Source organism: Pyrus communis, chromosome 5 (assembly GCF_041283825.1).
Source record: "Pyrus communis isolate YQ-2024b chromosome 5, ASM4128382v1, whole genome shotgun sequence".
Lineage (NCBI taxonomy): Eukaryota > Viridiplantae > Streptophyta > Magnoliopsida > Rosales > Rosaceae > Pyrus > Pyrus communis.
In genome coordinates, this window is record NC_142569.1 from 1785001 (window position 1) to 1803881 (window position 18881).

At 38.0% G+C, this 18881-nt stretch overlaps 3 protein-coding genes across 38 annotated transcripts; 1 reads left to right on the plus strand and 2 right to left on the minus strand.

Annotated features, from left to right (window-relative positions):
• Positions 1–1321: 1321 nt before the first annotated feature.
• On the minus strand, positions 1322–4921 carry LOC137726246 (G-type lectin S-receptor-like serine/threonine-protein kinase At1g61550). Of its 2 annotated transcripts, none has more exons than XM_068465140.2 (7): positions 3452–4918; positions 3240–3347; positions 2899–3095; positions 2590–2800; positions 2191–2428; positions 1942–2092; positions 1322–1835 (listed from the first exon to the last, which is right to left on the minus strand). In XM_068465140.2, exons 1-7 carry the CDS (start codon positions 4782–4784, stop codon positions 1533–1535), a joined length of 2541 nt encoding a protein of 846 aa, XP_068321241.2. In that variant the 5' UTR covers positions 4785–4918; the 3' UTR covers positions 1322–1532. The 2 variants fall into 2 exon arrangements, 1 of the variants encoding a protein (XP_068321241.2); XR_015962218.1 differs by having other exon boundaries at positions 1695–1835; positions 2205–2428; positions 3452–4921.
• Positions 4922–5160: 239 nt separating this feature from the next.
• LOC137726739 (uncharacterized) lies at positions 5161–12409 on the plus strand. 34 transcript variants are annotated; one of them, XM_088693682.1, is made up of 8 exons: positions 5168–5800; positions 5906–6006; positions 6204–6307; positions 6386–6503; positions 7075–7155; positions 7248–7307; positions 7491–7589; positions 7735–8010. In XM_088693682.1, the coding sequence occupies exons 1-5, from the start codon at positions 5753–5755 to the stop codon at positions 7100–7102; spliced, it is 399 nt and encodes a 132-aa protein (XP_088549808.1). In that variant the 5' UTR covers positions 5168–5752; the 3' UTR covers positions 7103–7155; positions 7248–7307; positions 7491–7589; positions 7735–8010. The 34 variants fall into 34 exon arrangements, 27 of the variants coding, with proteins under 27 accessions (XP_088549808.1, XP_088549810.1, XP_088549814.1 ...); XM_088693684.1 differs by having other exon boundaries at positions 7259–7307; XM_088693672.1 differs by lacking the exons at positions 7491–7589; positions 7735–8010 and adding exons at positions 8662–8772; positions 8871–8996; positions 12038–12409 and having other exon boundaries at positions 5173–5800; positions 6386–7155.
• Positions 12410–12499: 90 nt separating this feature from the next.
• Positions 12500–16849, minus strand: LOC137726247 (G-type lectin S-receptor-like serine/threonine-protein kinase At1g61500). 2 transcript variants are annotated; one of them, XM_068465141.2, is made up of 7 exons: positions 15381–16764; positions 15174–15281; positions 14833–15029; positions 14500–14710; positions 14102–14339; positions 13851–14001; positions 12500–13027 (listed from the first exon to the last, which is right to left on the minus strand). In XM_068465141.2, exons 1-7 carry the CDS (start codon positions 16708–16710, stop codon positions 12725–12727), a joined length of 2538 nt encoding a protein of 845 aa, XP_068321242.2. In that variant the 5' UTR covers positions 16711–16764; the 3' UTR covers positions 12500–12724. The 2 variants fall into 2 exon arrangements, with proteins under 2 accessions (XP_068321242.2, XP_088549780.1); XM_088693654.1 differs by having other exon boundaries at positions 12837–13005; positions 15381–16849.
• Between the last annotated feature and the right edge of the window lie 2032 nt (positions 16850–18881).

Here is an 18881-nt window from a genome sequence, read left to right on the forward strand (position 1 = left end):
TTGGTGAAGATAATCAGCCAAGGCACAACAGTCTGAAGCTGCAATCGGCTTTTCTCTGTCGGCCACCCATACAACTTTTCGAGGAAAAATACTCTTGTGCCATATCCCCACATACTTGTTATTACCCGAATTATTATTAGGACTGAAGAATCCCAATTCGAAAACCTGGCGGGAGGAGACAAGAGTTTGTCCCTCTGATAATGGTTGTGCAGGGCTTATCTTGTAAACTTCGGCACAATGGTGCCGTGACAGAAGAAGCAAGCTGAAGAAGAATAGGAAGAACATGGAGGAATTCATAGCACTAACACTACTTTCGGTTCTAATTTGCATCTGAATGATTAAAAATTCCCTGAAAAGCAATACGATCAAACATTGAAACATTGAAATACTGTTTTGGGCTAAAATTCAGATGAAATAAATTTCTCAACAGTATGTGGATGGTAAACTTCAACTAATGCAGTCAAAGTTATGCAGAAGACTTTGATATAGATTTTGGTTCCTTCTGGACACACCTAACGTTCATTATGAGAATGCTACCACTAGTTTCTCACTCACGTGGTGAACTGAGAGCAGTTGGATCTCCTGCAGACCGAAAATATCATATATATATATATATATATGTATGTATGTATGTATGTATGTATGTATGTATGTATAGGGTAAATATGATTGTTGGGGTGCCTAATCCATGAACGGTGAACGGGACAAGATACATTAAGTAGATCATTACCAGTGCTACAATGTGTTTGTACTGCTGTTTAAATGTTGTTTTCTAAGAATTAAAGTGCTTTTGTTCATGATTTTTTTTGGTAGTTTCAAATTTTACATCTTGACAATTTTATTTTATTAGCCGAGATAAGCATCCGCCTTGATCAAAATCGTTACAGAAACAAGTCAAAGGCAATCTGCATTGCGGGCAGTGTCATCTCTTTGTTTGTCGATTCATATCATGCTTGCCATTGCCATGCAAGTGTGATTTCCACATGCATGATCCATTCGTATTTATAGTGGAAAATGTAAGAAACTTAATGTGAGTTTCATCAAACATTTGACAGTGTAATATTATAAATTAAGTGAGTTATATATATTGAATTTAGCCTAACTAATGCACTAATGCAGTTTCCGGAATTAAGACTTGGACAGGTTAGTGTCGTCAACCTTTAATGTAATTCTCTGCCGCTCAAGCGGAGGTGTAACTGAGTTCTGTCGCTCAAGCTGTGGTATAACTGTGTTCTGTCGCTCAAGCGGTGGTATTACTGTATTCTGCCGCTCAAGCGGTAGATTCTCAATACACAAATTAGGGTTTGATGGTTACGATCTCTAGAAGGACTAACAGAAAATATATAAGGTTCAGAAGAAGAATTCCTTAAAATGTTTTGATCATCTTTCAACTCAGTCTACAACTGTGGTAATTAAATAGCAGATTTGCGGTTTACAAGATGCAGAAATTTTACATATGCAGTAACCTTACTTGTCTTTACACGTTCAATCACCAAAATCCTTTGCATTGTAATGTAACAACGTTCTATTGCTTACCGACCTTCGATCACGGTTATGGTAGCTTCATTTGCAGAGAAAATATTGTCATATTGGGGTTGAGGATCATAGACTGAGTTTCGGAAATTAGAAAATATAGGCTGCTTAGGTAGTGGAAGATCCGTCTCACTACTTAGTGTGAAAACTACGTCCGGCATGGTTGGCCTATCTTCAGACTTGTCCTGTACGCAAAGAAGTCCGATATGCATGCATCTCGTTACTTCTGATGACGAAAATGAATCCGCCAATACTTCATCCAGCAAGTCCAGTCCCCTGCCTTCATTCCATAAGTGCCAAACCTGACAAAATTCATATTATGAATGTTGCCTACAATTGTTAGAATCTGCCATGTTTGGCATCTTAAAAAACACAAATCCACATGAAAATTTTGAGTGATTAGCTTACATAAGCTAAAAATCCGTGCTGTTCTTCATTGTAATAGAAGCTAGTATTCTTTTTGCCGGCGATAATCTCCAATAGCAAGACACCAAAGCTATAGACATCAGATTTTTCAGAAAATATCCCGCCCATGGCGTACTCGGGAGACATATAGCCACTGCACAAGCAATTCATTTGTATTAATAACTGAAAAAAATGTCTTCTCTGCTTCTGGTCTTAATAAAAGTGCCAATAATAGGAAAATAATGCGCTTACATTGTTCCCACAACCTTATGAGTGTTTGCTAGACTCTGTGTCGCTTCAACAATTCGTGCCAATCCAAAATCTGAAATTTTTGGGTTCATATTCTCATCCAAGAGAATGTTACTAACCTTCAAATCTCTATGGATTACCTTCAAACGGGAATCGTGGTGGAGATAAAGGAGCCCCCTAGCAACTCCCTGAATAATATTGAAGCGTCTAGCCCAATCAAGCTCTGCTCTGCGCTTTGGATCTAATCAATATATCCATAAAAAGTGCAACCAATAATAGTAACAAAATCATAAGTAGTGGGGGATTACAAAGAGCTAAAGAATTGCCAATTATGGTAACAAAAGAACAAAATGTAACAAAGAGAAATTTCATCCAAACATAAAAAGTGGCAGTGAAACTAACCGAATAGAAGAGTATCCAAGCTTCTGTTAGGCATGAACTCATAAATCAGTAACTTTTCATTGTCTTTGACGCAGCAGCCCATGATCCTAACAAGATTTTTGTGTTGGAGTTTGGAGATCAACAGCATCTCATTCTTGAACTCCTCTATGCCTTGCCCCGAGCTACTAGATAGCCGTTTTACTGCTATTTCCTTTCCTTCTTGTAGCTTACCCTACATATTAAACATTCGATTTATGTCTGTGTCTTGTAGTTTTAGGCTTCTAGCCGGTGTTTTCCTTTTGGAATTGAAATAAATAAATAAATAGTCACCTTGTAAACAGGGCCGAAACCTCCTTGCCCGAGTTTGTTCATGGTGCTGAAATTGTTTGTGGCATTCACTATGCTGTCAAAATCATAGATGAATAGCTCTGATGGATCATGTTTTCGTATGTATTCTTGAAGATTTTCCCTTGAATCATCACTTGTATGGTTCAACTGCATTAACTTCGTTTTTTCTTTCGTGTTCCCTGTTTCGAAAATATAACAATCACAACAAGGTTATCAAGTAATGGATATCAATCAGGAAATATGTTCTTGTGAAGTTATGTATGGAAGTTATATACTAATTTGAATAATGCATCAGCTGCTATAACTCTATGTTATTCTCTTACCTGTTTTTTTACAGCGCAGTCTCTGAACGCCGAGCACTATGGCACTCAAGATACTGATAAAACCAACAGCAGTGACGCTGGCAATTAGCTTTACTGGCTTTCCTTCGTCTGAAAACAAATGAATTTATAAATTGCAATGAATAAAGTATGAGACAGAAAATAAAAGATACTTCTAATTATAATTCTGCAGGAAATAATTCTCATTTGTTTACCTAATTCTCCATTTGCTAGGCGAATATAAAGATCGTTCCCGCCAGAGGGAAACTCTTGTATATCAATAAGGTCACTGGACCAGACCAAACAACCTATATTATTAACTTGCGCATAAGCCTGACAAGAACAATTATTTAGGCATCGTATCTTGCACTCGTCAGCCTCCAGATTTTCGATAAGCTCATGAAAATCTGGTAGCTTCAATCCCACCATCTTCCGAAACCCATCTTGTTTTCCTCCTGAAGCCAATGACCTGCTTGTGTTACTCTGATCACAAAACAATTCGGTGTGCCTCACACACCCTCCAGTCCTGTTTCCGTTGCTCCATTCCTCATTTGATTTTGGTACAAACCCTTTCAAACACTCGCACTTTGGATTTGGAGATTCAGAACCTTTGCAGACACCATAAACTCCACATGTTCCATAAATGTCACATGGATTCACCGGTGCCTCCCAGTTAAGCCACCAGTCGCTGCCTTTGTCCGAAAGCTTAAGACTCAGTACTCCGTCCGAAGAGACGCCAAGATATGAAAGCGTTTTGTCATAAAACCTGTAAGAAAAAGATTTTGTTCCCTGGTTCACATCATCATTTAGAGTGAATCCACTTAGATATTGATTATTCATATCCGGTACCCCGATGAAACTTGATTTATCCCATGCCCCACTTCTCCAGTAGGGTTTCGATTCATTAATCCAAATGAACACTTGTGATGGAACGTCCCGTGAAAGTCCAGCCAAGAACAAGCCAGCTGATGGATCACTCCCACTTTTCCAGGCTTTCAGTAAACTTCGCTTTCCGGATTTACTATCGAATCCCAGCAGCACCATATTTGGTAGAAGTGTGTCACTAGGATAATCAAAACTCTGCCACAATGGATCAGCTCCGACATCGTCATCTTTTACGACAAAATTTCCGCTGTCCAAAAGCTCTGCAGCTGAACCATTAGATGGCACCGAAATATTCGTTGACCAAAGAGAATTCTGCTTCCCATCTACAAGCTCCAGATTCCCATTGCTGCTAATTGTCAAATTAGCCAAGGTATCTGAAGCTGCGAGAGGATTTTCTCTGTTGGCAACCCATACAACTTTCCTCGGAGATATGTTCGTGTGCCATATCCCCACGTACTTGTTAACCGAACCATTAGGAGTGAAGAACCCCAATTCGAAAATGCGGCTGGGGGAGACAAGGGTTTGTGTCTGTGAAAATGGTTGTGACGGAGTTATTTCATAAACTTCAGCACAATGATGCTGTGACAGAAGCAAGCTGAACAAAATTAGGACGAACATGGTGGAATCGAAAATAGTACCAACGGTTTCGCTTCCAAACCCCATTTGAATTCTAATGCGTTTTCTACAAAAAGAAAGGTGAAGAGTATCTGTAAATTTCGTTGAGAGAAAATGACTTTTCAATTTTGTTGTAAGGAAAAGTCTACCATTGCTCTCAAAGTCAAAGGCAGAAAATTTTGTTGTACATGTTTGACATTTGACTGAAAACGTAGTCCTCTATCTTTTGCATATCTTCTTTTTTTTTATATACAAAGCCGGAGGCCCATGTTGGGGTCACCCTCTTCGACAAAAAGTTTTGGACACAAATGCCCCTCAGCCAAAACAATTTCAAAGCAATAAAAAAGAATGCAGAAAATAAAGCAAGGGTAATTTTGTAAATTTATTTTTTAATAATATCTTGCTTCTTCAATCAGTCTACAGTCTTCCACCGCTTCATTCTAGCTCTGTCCTTTCTGATTCTGTCATTCTCTCTCTAAAAGATTCTACCTTCTCTCTCTAAAAGTCCTCTCTCTCCTCCTTCGCCACACCCAAGCTTTTCTCTGTCAGTTTGCTTTCCTCATTTCTACTTTTCCCTTTTGCTCCCTGCATGCAGATCAGCAGCTGCACTGCTGTTCTTCCTCTCCTTCTCCTTAATTCTTCCACTCCAAAAACTTCATTTCATCTTAACTTTTTCATACGGCAACGAAATCGCACAAGGTCGGAGCCTATAGATTCATATCAGAACCTTCTTCCGTCTGATATGACACCCACACCTCAAAATCAACTGTGGCCAAAGATTGGAGCCTAGAACAATGACGGTTTTTGGCGGAGTTTTGCTGATTCCGCCCAATCCCACCGGAATTTGGTCTTGGCCCAAGAGAGAAAGTTGATCCTCTCCTGACGATCTTTCTACCTATACTTGAGTTCATTGAGTGAAATGAAAGTTTTTTATTTTTTATTTTTTGGTTTGTGAGTTTGTGAGTTTTTTATTTTTTTTATTTTTTGTGCAGGTAAAGGATGAACCCAGAAGAGATATGTTTACTAAAGGACTTGATAGGAGCGCCCTTCATTGGGTTAGAGAGGTTTTTCTCTCTCTCTCACTCTCTCTCTCTCTCTCCTTCTCCAACTGTAAAAGGTCGTATGAAGATCGTCTTTTTTTACCTTTTCTTTGCTTTAAAGTGATACAGGCAGAAGGAATCACCACCCAATCAGTAAAAAAAAAAATGCAGAGCTTCAAAGCAGCGTCAACAAACCCAGAATTCTACTCCCATTCTTACTTCTATTTCAGGTCTCTCTCTCTCTCTCCGTTCTTCTTACTGTTTTTGTTTACGTTTTTTTCTTCTACTGGTTTTGTTTTAATGGCGTATGAGAAATGGGTTGTGCGTAAAAAAACATAAAAGTCTTGAAATTTATGGGAGTATACAGATTTTTAGCAGTAAAAGATAAACCCAATTGCTCTGTTTTTTCTGTGATGTGAAAAAACAGGAGAGAGGACAGTGATTGGAACCAAACGCGTTTTACGGATCTTGGAGAGCTTGAACAGTCTATTACCGCCTTCCCTCACGATGATGCTGTTGTTTTAAGCTCAAGTATCCTTTCTTTCTCTCTCTCTTTCTCTCATTTCTGTCTCTTTCCCTCTCTAACATATGGGATTTAATCTGGTGTAGGCTCCATGTTCAGCTTAAAAGCTAACAATGTTGGCGGTGTACCTGATAGCTTGCACTACGGGACCTTGAACGTTGGCGGGTGTTTGGACATAGGATCAACTATAACCGGAGGAAGAAGGTGTGTGGACATAGGACATCAGCAGCCATGCATGTACTAGCAACAGAAAGGGACGATGACATCTGGAAACGGACAATTTGAGAAACAGCCAGCAGACTGATACTTATACGAATGTTGACACCGATGACAAAAACCTTGTATCACCATCTCTCTCTGTGGTCTCTGTTTCATGAGCATATGTGTTTGCCAGACTGCTACCATACTTTTTCATGGGAATCTTTCTATAGCCTTAGTGGAATTGAGAATCATTTGGAATTTGGAATTTTGGATTACCATCCATGTTGTTTCAAGCTTCAATCAACGTGTAGACGTTTGTTTGGTCAGTTGGGCTGACGGCTCGGCCCCTTTGCATTATAGTTCGAATCTCCCTCCCGTAAATTATAGTAATTTAGAATATCGCTTTGTTAGTTAAAACGATAGTTTCCAGAATGTTTTCAATTCAACTACTAGCTTAATAACATGGCCCATATCTAAGTTGATTTGCTTTAAATCTGCATATTTTACTGTAAACTTTATTAAGCTTTCAATTTTTATTGTCAGTGGATTAATGTGAGATACGATTTTGTTATAGCTTCATGGAGTGCAGCATGGAGCACTAATGGTAGTGGATTCCATATAGCAGGCAAAGGAAAGAACTACTGGTGACCAAAAGGTTAGAATATTTGGATTATTGATAAACGTGATTTTATTAGGAAGTAATTTTCGATCTTAAATGCTAATCCGATTAAACTAACTTATCTACAGACACTACGTAGGCTGGCCCAGAACAGAGAAGCAGCAAGGAAGAGTCGCCTAAGGAAGAAGGTATACATCTTTACTTTCCATCAGCACGTATTTGAATGTCTTTTTTCTTTTTAATGTCATCGAGAGAGCTTTCCTATACCTTTTTAGGCTGTGACATCTTAGACTAATTATATAATGTCATGTGAGAGCGTTAAAACATATGGGATCACGTTATTTGTTTGGCGTAACACACTGGCATAACAGGGTGTAGGTCTGTAACCCAGCGTCTAAATCTTTTAGCTATGTTGGGACAAAATCTTTGTATCAACCCTGAAGATTCACTGCCAGGTCTATAAAAATTAGGTTCGTCTTAAATGCTTCTCAGCCTTCTCATTCTCTTTAAATAGCAAAGGCCTATTTTTTTGGCCTCCCTCCCCTTTTTCACTTCTCTTTTGGTTTAATTTTATGGACTTTTGGCATCTGATTTTGGTTTTTGATGTTTTCTCAGTGGTACGGTGACTGCCAGAATTACTGGGTTTTCAATTTTATTAGAATCGATTTTTAAGTCGCCGGGTTTGTATCATTTTTTGTGAGTTTTGTGATTTTCTTACCGGCTTTAATTCCTTTTTTGGTTTTTATCTGCTGTCGTAATGTTTTTGTAATAGAGGTGAGTAATTTACATTTTTTTTTTTTTCAAGCTTTTCTCTAACGAAGTAATAAGTTTTTATGAATGTTGTGAGACTTCACTTTTATATAATCTAATGCATAAATGTGTTTGATGTTATTTTATGAATATGTTAAATGGGTTAAGATGCATGTCGTTCTTTACAGTGTATAAAAGATAGTTAGCCGTTGTTTTTTGTGTGTTTGGGGATTTTATCAGATTTGAAAAAGATGGAGACGAAATTAATTTCAAACAAATTAAAGAATGCAAAATTTTGGTTATTTGGTCATTGATTTATTAATTGGTAATGAGCTATACAACTTTTTTATTTTAATTGTGAGAACAACTTCCGAATGACTTCCTTCAAAAGCTGTTTTACTGTACTATATGAAAATTTTGACCTGTATGCCACCGAAGCCAATACCTGAAAGGGGCAAATTTCTTGGGCCAAACCTGTATAAGTTGACTTTAATGTGCTGGAAGAAATGGAGGAATTTTACTGGCGCTTGAATTGCTAAGTTGACTTGACTCAGCAGGATCTGGGCAATCTCAGAATTGTCAAACAAAACCTTTGACTTCCTAGTCTTAAATAGTTTTTGAGTTGATATTAATTTGGTTCGCAGCCTGACCCAACCAAATTACATGTGAAAGGACAGGTCATAGCTCTAACAATTAGAGAGATATAGTGACTCTTGCTGCCTTCTTAATTCTCATTCTCCTATTGTGTACAATGCAGTTGATCTTTTGTGTTATTTGATACTTTTTTTTTAGTTGTTCTTGACAGCTTGCGTGATGCTTATTGAATAAAAAAGGTTTTCGATATATTGTGCTTTCACGTTTCAGCATCTTTCTGTTTCTGTTTCAAGGATTTTTGCACTAAAGGTGAGTGATTCTAAAATTAGGGAATTGTTAACATTAGTCTCCGAAAAAACAAAATTTTTCACTGGATATAATGTGATCAGTTCCTTTGACAAATACAGGTGTTTGAAAATTTTCAGCTCTGCATGTTGTGAAAAAAAAAGAAAAAAAAAAAGAAGGTTTCGAAATACTGTGCTTTCACGTTTCTGCATCATTTCCTTTCTGTTTCAAGGATTTCGGCACTAAAGGTGAGTGATCTAAAATTAGAGAATTGTTAACATCACATTTTAAGAATATTTTTTCGTTCTGTTTTTTAAGTTTGAATAAACTTTGGTATTCCTTTTAGCTTTTATCGTGTTTAAATTGAAGTCCTAATTTTGGTGGTTTGTTAATAATTAGTGTGTTATGTTGTTTTACTATGTGTTTTATGTGTTTGTTAATTATGGGAGTCTTCACAAGAAATGTTATGTACAAAGATATTTTGCTTTCATCAAATATATGATAAGGTTATATTCATTTTTTTAATTTTTAATTCACTTTTCAAATCTGCGTAGATAAATACATTTAAATTGTATAAGTCGCGTGTAGAACGTCGTAATTATAAAAAAAGCCTTCCCTGCGCAAGTAGGCTAGTATCTATATATAAAGCCAATGGAAAAGGTGAATAGTTATTTTGGTGTTACCAAACTTCAACAAAAATGTTTGGACAAAAATGCCCCCAAGATAAAAACTTCAAGGGCATTTCAAAATAATGCATCAAATAAGGTAGGGGCATTTTCGTTATTTGAATAGTATTTTTTTAATAATTAATTTTTTGTGGTTTTTTATTTGTATCTTACAATAGGTTAGCAATAATGTGATTCAATTTCTATATTTTTAAACACGTTCAAAACATCCTAAGAGACGTATAATGCTGGTTATAAAAAAAGTTATTCACACACGGATAATAATGTGATTAAATTAGTTGTCAAGTGATTGTTTTTTTTAACAAATGATATTATCGACACTAATGGGGAGGAGAGTGGGTTTAGCTTCACAATAAATTAGCAATAATGTGATTTAATAAGTTGTTTATTAAATATTATTTTCTCTATTTTAAACACGTACAAAACATCTTAAGAGGCGTGGTTAAAAAAAAAAAAAAAAAAATCATTCCCATGCGGATAATAATGTGATTAAATTAGTTGTCAAATGATTTTTTTTTTTTTTTTTATTTAACAAATGATAGTATTTATACTAAGAGGGAGGTAGTGGGTTTAGCCTCATAATAAGCTAGCAATAATATGATTCAATCAGTTGTTTATTCAATATTATTTTCTCTATTTTTAAACATGTTCAAAACATCTTAAGAGGCTTGTAATGCCGGTTATAAAAAAAAGTCTTTCGCATGTGGATAATAGTGTGATTAAATTACATTAAATTAGTTGTCAAATGATTTTTTTTTTTTTATCAAACAATATTATCTACACTAAGGTGGAGATGGTGGGCTTAGCCTCACAATAGGCTAACAATAATGTGATTCAATAAGTTTATTAAATATTTTTTTTCTCTATTTTTAAACACGTTCAAAACATCTTAAGAGGCGTGTAATGTTGGTTATAAAAAAAAGGTCTTTTGCATGCGGATAATAATGTGATTAAATTAGTTGTCAAATGATTTTTATTTTTTTTATTTTTAACAAACGATATTATCTACACTAAGGGTAGGGGGTGGGCTTACCTCACAATGGGTTATCAATAATATGATTTAATCAATTGTTTATTAAATATTATTTTCTCTATTCTTAATGTAAATTCTATAGAGACAGATTTTATTATATGAATTCAGATGCTTTAATTGGTTTATGGGGAGTTTCTTCTAGCATGATCTAAGATTATTCATTTACTTTAAAATATTTGACATTCCTTTTGTCAATTTACAAATATAAATACATTTCAAATATGTAAGTTACGCGTAGCATATCGCGATTCAAAAAATATCTCACTCGCGTGCACAAAGGCTAGTAAAATAATATGAGAATATGTGGGTGACTCCGTTTCAATGTTACAGCTACGGATTAGAGAAGTAAATAGCGTGCACTTAGCATTTGAAACATCATGTGTGCTTACAAATGCAATAAGGCTCAAGTGTTCCTTTGATCGAAAGCCAGTGTTCCTTCTGCCACTTACAATCTCTGGCAGCAATACCCGAAAGCTATAAACATCCCACTCTACTGAAAACAGACCTTCTATTGCATATTCAGGTGATATATAACCCCCGTAGTATGAATATAGTGATTAGATCAATAAAGCTTTTTAACATGAGATAAATACCGGAACTATTATTAGGACTGAAGAATCCCAATTCGAAAACCTGGCCGGGAGAGACAAGAGTTTGTCCCTCAGATAATGGTTGTGCAGGACTTATCTCGTAAACTGCGGCACAATGGTGCCGTGACAGAAGAGGCAAGCTGAAGAAGAATAGGAAGAACATGGAAGAATTCAAAGCATTAACACTACTTTCGGTTCTAATTTGCATCTGAATGATTAAAAATTCCCTGAAAAGCTGTAAGATCCCACATCATCCAAAGAAGTGATCCTTATATATATATATATATATATATATATATATATATATATATATATATATATTCTCATCCCTACCTAGCACAAGGTCTTTTGAGAGCTCACTGGCTTCGGGTTCTGTCGGAACTCCGAACTTAAGCGAGTAGCGCGCGAGAGCACTCCCATGATGGGTGACCCACTAAGAAGTTCTCGTCTGAGTTCTCAGAAACAAAACCGTGAGAGCATGGTCGGAATTCAAAGTGGATAATATCGTGTTACGGTGGAGTCGAGCCCGGGTTGTGATGAGGGCTCGGGCCGAGATGTGACAAAAGCAATATGAACGAACATTGAAATACTGTTTTGTGCTAAAATTGAGTATGTGGATGATTCACATTTCAAACATAGGTGTCCCTGTTTCAGGGTGCCTAATTCATGAACGATGAATGGGACAAGATATATTGTGTAGATCATTACCGGTGAGATGATGTGTTTGTACTGCTGCTTAAAGCCTTAAAGGTTGTTTTCTGAGAATTAAAATGCTTTTATTTGTGGGTTTTTTTTTCTTAGTTCCAAATTTTACATCTTGAAAATTTTATTTTACTATCCGCCTTGATCAAAATTGTTACAAAAACAAGTCTAGGCAGTGTCATCACTTTGTTTGTCCATCCATATCATGCTATGTGTGATTTCCATGCATGATCCATTCGTAATTTTAGTAGAAAATAATGATATAGAACAAATGGCAGACTAGATTGAAGAGGAAATGGACCATTGGAAGATAAACGTACGCAGTGGAAATTTGCAGATCGGTGTCCGAGCTCCGATTTGGGCTCGTGATACCTTTTCGGAAAGAAAACGATGCTACAAGTCTAACTCACTTCTTTGCTATGAAGTACGGTGGCTTTTGGTGATCCGGGATTGTTTCAGCCTCCAAAACGGCATTTAAAGTTTCGTATTAAAAATCAGACCTTGTTTCTCCATCCTATTAGTGTTTAGTTAATGTTATTTTAATTTCTAGAAGTCCTTTGAGTTGCTCCAAACGTTTGTAAACTTTATTTAAGTCATCTAGATGTAATCATTTGGGCATTCAAGAATTAATCAAACACAACCTTTCGGGATTTCTCTCAATTTTTTGGTGAATTCAAAGTTTGTTCTCCAAAGGATTACGTTGGTAACCCATTCATCACGTTGTGCTGCGTCAAATAAGATTAAGAAGACAGAATTCATTAAACAAAATGTTTCGATTATCTGTCACCTCAGTCTACCATTGAAGTTGTGAAATTGTTTGAGGATAATAAACCATCGCCGTGTACTAAATAGCAGATTTTGCGGTCTACAAGCTGCAGAACTTTTACACGTGCAATAACCCTACTTATACTTACACGTGCAATCACCAAAATCCATTGCATTGTGATGTAACAACGTTCTATTGCCTACCGACCTTCGATCACGGTTATGGTATCTTCATTTGCAGATGAAATATTGTCATATTTGGGTTGAGGATTAGAGACAGAGATTCGGAAATAAGAAAATATAGGCTGCTTAGGTAGTGGAAGATCCGTCTCACTACTTAGTGTGAAAACTACGTCCGGCATGGTTGGCCTATCTTCAGACTTGTCCTGCACGCAAAGGAGTCCGATGTGCATGCATCTCATTACTTCTGAGGACGAATATGAATCCACCAATACTTCATCTAGCAAGTCCAGTCCCCTGCCTTCATTCCATAAGTGCCAAACCTGACAAAAGTCATATTGTAAATGTTGTGACATTCCACATCGTCCAGGAGAGTGATCCTTAAATGTATATTCTCATCTCTACCTAGCACGAGGCTTTTTGGGAGCTCACTGGCTTCGGGTTCCGTAGGAACTCCGAAGTTAAGCGAGAAGGGGGCTAGAGCAATCCCATGATGGGTGACCCACTGGGAAGTTGCTCGTGAGTTCCCAAAAACAAAACCGTGAGGGAATTGTAAGCCCAAAGCGGACAATATTGTGCTACGATGGTGGAGCGAGCCTGGGAAGTGATCCGCCCCGGGTCGGGATGTGACAAATTGGTATCAGAGCCTAACCCTGGTCGTGGTGTGCCGACGAGGACGTCGGGCCCCTAAGGGGGGTGGATTGTGACATCCCACATCGCCCATGGGAGTGATCCTTAAATGTATATTCTCATCCCTACCTAGCACGAGGCTTGGATTGTGACATCCCACATCGCCCAGGGGAGTGATCCTTAAATGTATATTCTCATCCCTACCTAGCACGAGGCCTTTTGGGAGCTCACTGGCTTCGGGTTCCGTAGGAACTCCGAAGTTAAGCGAGAAGGGGGCTAGAGCAATCCCATGATGGGTGACCCACTGGGAAGTTGCTCGTGAGTTCCCAAAAACAAAACCGTGAGGGAATGGTAAGCCCAAAGCGGACAATATCGTGCTACGGTGGTGGAGCGGGCCCGGGAAGTGATCCGCTCCGGGTCGGGATGTGACAAATGTTGCCTACAATTGTTAGAATCTGCTATATTTAGCATCTTAAAAACACAAATCCAAATGAAGATTTTGAGTGATTAGCTTACATGAGCTAAGAATCCATGCTGTTCCTCGTTGCAATAGAAGCTAGTATTCTTTTTGTTGGCGATAATCTCCAATAGCACGACGCCAAAGCTATAGACATCAGATTTTTCAGAAAATATCCCACCCATGGCGTACTCTGGAGACATATAACCACTGCACAAGCGGTTCATTTGTATTAATAACTGGACAAAAATGTCTTCTCTGTTTCTGGTCTTAAGAAAAATGCCAATAATAGGAAAAGAATGATGGTTACCGTGTTCCCACAACCTTGTGAGTATTTGCTAGACTCTGTGTCGCTTCAACGATTCGGGCCAATCCAAAATCTGAAATTTTTGGGTTCATATTCTCATCCAGGAGAATGTTACTAACCTTCAAATCTCTATGGATTACCTTCAAACGGGAATCGTGGTGGAGATAAAGAAGTCCCCTAGCAACTCCCTGGATAATATTGAAGCGTGTAGCCCAATCAAGCTCTTCTCTGCGCTTAGGATCTAATCAATAAATCAATAAAAATGTAAGCAATAACAGTAGCAAAATCATAAGTAGTAGAGGATTTCAAAGAGGTAAGGGATTGCCAATTATGGTAACAAAAGAACAAAATGTAACAATGAGAAATTTCATTGAAACATGAAAAGTGGCAGTGAAACTAACCAAATAGAAGAGTATCCAAGCTTCTGTTCGGCATGAATTCATAAATCAGTAACTTTTCATCGTCTTTGACGCAGCAGCCCATGATCCTAACAAGATTCTTGTGTTGGAGTTTGGAGATCAACAGCATCTCATTCTTGAACTCCTCCATGCCTTGCCCCGAGCTACTGGATAGTCTTTTTACTGCTATTTCCTTCCCTTCTTCTAGCTTACCCTACAAATATAAATTAAACATTCAACTCATGCCTGTAACTTGTAGTTGTAGGCTTCTAGCCGGTGTTGAAAACACTATAATTTCCTTTAGAATTTGAAATGAATAAACAAGTGTATAGTCACCTTGTAAACAGGGCCGAAACCTCCTTCCCCGAGTTTGTTCGTGGTGCTGAAATTGTTTGTAGCAGTTAATATGCTGTCAAAGTCGTAGATGAATAGCTCCGACGGATCATGTTTCCTTATGTATTCTTGAAGATTGTCACCTGAATTATCACTTGTATGATTCAACTGCATTAACTTTGTTTTTCCTTTCATGTTCCCTGTTTCAAAAATATAGCAATCACAACAAGGTTATCGAGTAATGGATATCAATCAGTAAATATGTTCTTGTGAAGTTATGCATGGAAGTTATATACTAATTTGAACAACGCATCAGCTGCTATCACTATATGTTATTCTCTTACCGGTTTTAATAGAACGCAGTCTCTGCACGCCAAATGCTATGGCACTCAAGATACTGATAAAACCAACAGCAGTGACGCTGGCAATTAGCTTTACTGGTTTTCCTTCATCTGAAAAAATGAATTTATGAATTGCAATGAGTAAAGTATGAGGCAGAAAATAAAAGATACTTATTATAATTCTGCACGAAACAATTCTTGTTTGTTTACCTAATGCTCCGTGTGCTAGGCGAATATAAAGATCGTTCCCGCCAGAGGAAAACTCTTGTATATCAATAAGGTCACTGGACCAGACCAAACACCCTATATTATTAACTTGCGCATAAGCCTGACAAGAACAATTATTTAGGCATCGTATCTTGCACTCGTCAGCCCCCAGTTTTTCGATAAGCTCATGGAAATCTGGTAGCCTTAATCCCACCATCTTCCAAAACACATCTTCTTTGCCTCCCGAAGCAAATGACCTGCTTGTGTTACTCTGTTCACAAAACAATTCGGTGTGCCTAACACACCCTCCAGTCCAGTTTCCATTGCTCCATTCCTCATTTGATTTCGGTACGAACCCTTTCAAACACTCGCAATTTGGGTTTGGAGATTCAGAACCTTTGCAGACACCGTTAACTCCACATGTTCCATAAATTTCACATGGATTCACCAGTGCCTCCCAGCTTAGCCACCAGTTGCTGCCATTGTCCGAAACCTTAAGACTCGGTACTCCGTCTGAAGAGATGCCAATATATGAAAGGGTATTGTCAAAAAACCTATAAGAAAAATATTTTGTTCCCTGGTTCACATCATCATTTAGAGTGAATCCACTTAGATATTGACTATCCATATCCGGCACCCCGATGAACCTGGATTTATCCCATGCCCCACTTCTCCAGTAGGGTTTTGATTCATTAATCCAAACGAACAGTTGTGATGGAACCTGCCGTGAAAGTCCAACCAAGAACCAGCCAGCTGATGGATTATTCTCACTTTTCCAGGCTTTCAAGAAACTGCGCTTTCCGGATTTACTATCGAATCCCAGCTGCATAGTTGGTAGAAGTGCGTCACTAGGATAATCAAAACTCTGCCACAATGGATCAGCTCCTACATCATCATCTTTTACGACAAAGTTTCCGCTGTCCAAAAGCTCTGCAGCTGAACCATTAGATGGCACCGAAATGTTTGTTGACCAAAGAGAATTCTGCTTCCCATCTACAAGCTCCAGATTCCCATTGCTACTAATTGTCAAATTAGCCAAGGTATCTGAAGCTGCAATAGGATTTTCTCTGTTGGCAACCCATACAACTTTACGCGGAGATATGTTCGTGTGCCATATCCCCACGTACTTGTTAACCGAACCATTAGGAGTGAAGAACCCCAATTCGAATATGCGGCTGGGGGAGACAAGGGTTTGTGTCTGTGAAAATGGTTGTGACGGAGTTATTTTATAAACTTCAGCACAATTATGCTGTGACAGAAGCAAGCTGAAGAAGATTAGGAAGAACATGGTGGAACCGAAAATACTACCAATGGTTTCGTTTCCAAACCCCATTTGAATTCTAATACGTTTTCTAGAAAAAGAAAGGTGAAGAGTATCTGGGGAAAAAAAAAATGAAATCGTTGGGAGAAAATGACTTTTCAATTTTGTTATAAGGAAAAGTCTACCATTGCTCTCAAAGTCAAAGGCAGAAAACCTTGAAACATCAGATATAGTTCGTTGTAGATGTTTGACATTTGACTGAAAACGTAGTCCACTACCCTTGCATATACAATAGTATGGGAATATGTGGGTGACTGAAAACATTCCAAAGTACCGTTCCAATGTTACAGCTACGGATTAGAGAAGTAAATAGCGTGCATTTAACATTTGAAACATCATGTGTGTACTTACAAATGCAATAACGCTCAAGTGTTCCTTTGATCGAAAGCCAGTGTTCCTTCTGCCGCTTACAATCTCTGGCAGCAATACCCGAAAGCTATAAACATCCCACTTTACTGAAAACATACCTTCTATTGCATATTCAGGTGATATATAACCCCTGCAGTATGAATAAAGTGATTAGATCTATAAAGCTTTTAACATGAGATAAATACCGGAACTATTATTAGGACTGAAGAATCCCAATTCGAAAACCTGGCCGGGAGAGACAAGAGTTTGTCCCTCAGATAATGGTTGTGCAGGACTTATCTCGTAAACTGCGGCACAATGGTGCCGTGACAGAAGAAGCAAGCTGAAGAAGAATAGGAAGAACATGGAGGAATTCAAAGCATTAACACTACTTTTGTTGTGCTTTGGCCGGTCAGTGCAAAACCATATTCAGATTATCTCACCAAAATACAAACCCACAGTTGAACAGTTTAAAAAACAAGAAACAAAGACACCGAAAGACTTACGAGGTTCAGAAAAATCCTGCCTATGTCCCCAGAGAGATATTGCGCTTCACTATGAGAATAACTAGTACAAGATACACTCTCTCTCCTTTATGTTCTCCTCCGGATGCACACACAATGCATAACTATTTCCTTCACTTATGCACCAACAATTATGCCAACAACCAAGACCAAGAAAATCTCAAGTTCACAGGCATATTCAACACCCTTTTCTATACCTAGCCTATAGAGTACAACTTTTTCTCCATTTGCCATTTAATGCATAGAAAATAAAACATGCACAATTGCATGCAAGCAAACACAAAGTCAAGACTTGCTTGCTTCCATCTTTGCTTGTGGCAGTCACCATGTCTTCTCTTGAAACAAGACTTCCATGCCACAACCGAAAGCCAAACACAAAGTCACAAATGGCTGCTGCCATTTCCCTGTAGCATTCAGAAAGTTACACTATCAAAATTGTTGCCAACTCATAAGTATATGAGCCAAACACAACAACTTTCGGTTCTAATTTGCATCTGCATGATTAAAATTGAGTATGTGGATGATTCACATTTCAAACATAGGTGTCCCTGTTTCAAGCATATCGGCAAACTTCAACCAATGCTGTCAAAGTCATGCACAAGACTTTGATATATATTTTGGCTCCTTCTGTACATATCTAACGGTTCATTGCTACCATTAGTTTCTCGCCTCACGTGGCGAACTGAGAGCAGTTGGATCTCCTGCAGACTGAAAATATCATATGCATATATATAGTCTTTTTTTTTTTGGGTAAATATGATTGTTGGAGTGCCTAATTCATGAACGATGAACGGGACAAGATAAATTGTGTAGATCATTACCGGTGAGACGATGTGTTTGTACTGCAGCTTAAAGCCTTAAAGGTTGTTTTCTGTGAATTAAAATGCTTTTATTTGTGGGTTTTTTTATTTTTTTTTATTTTTTTTTTTAAGTTCCGAATTTTACATCTTGAAAATTTTATTTTACTAGCCAGAGATTAGCATCCGCCTTGATCAAAATTCTTACAAAAACAAGTCTGAGGCGATCTGCACTGCGGACAGTGTCATCACTCTACCGTAGCACGATATTGTCCGCTTTGGTCGGGCTCTACCGTAGCACGATATTGTCTGCTTTGGGCCCCGACCACGCTCTCACGATTTTGTTTCTGGAAACTCACACGAGAACTTTCGAGTGGGTTACCCAAGGTCTCGCACAAACTCGCTTAACTTTGGAGTTCCAATGAACTCCGAAGCTAATGAGCTCCAAAAAGGTCTCGTGCTATATGGAGATGCACATGTACATATAAGGCATAGAGGATCCTCTCCCCTAGAC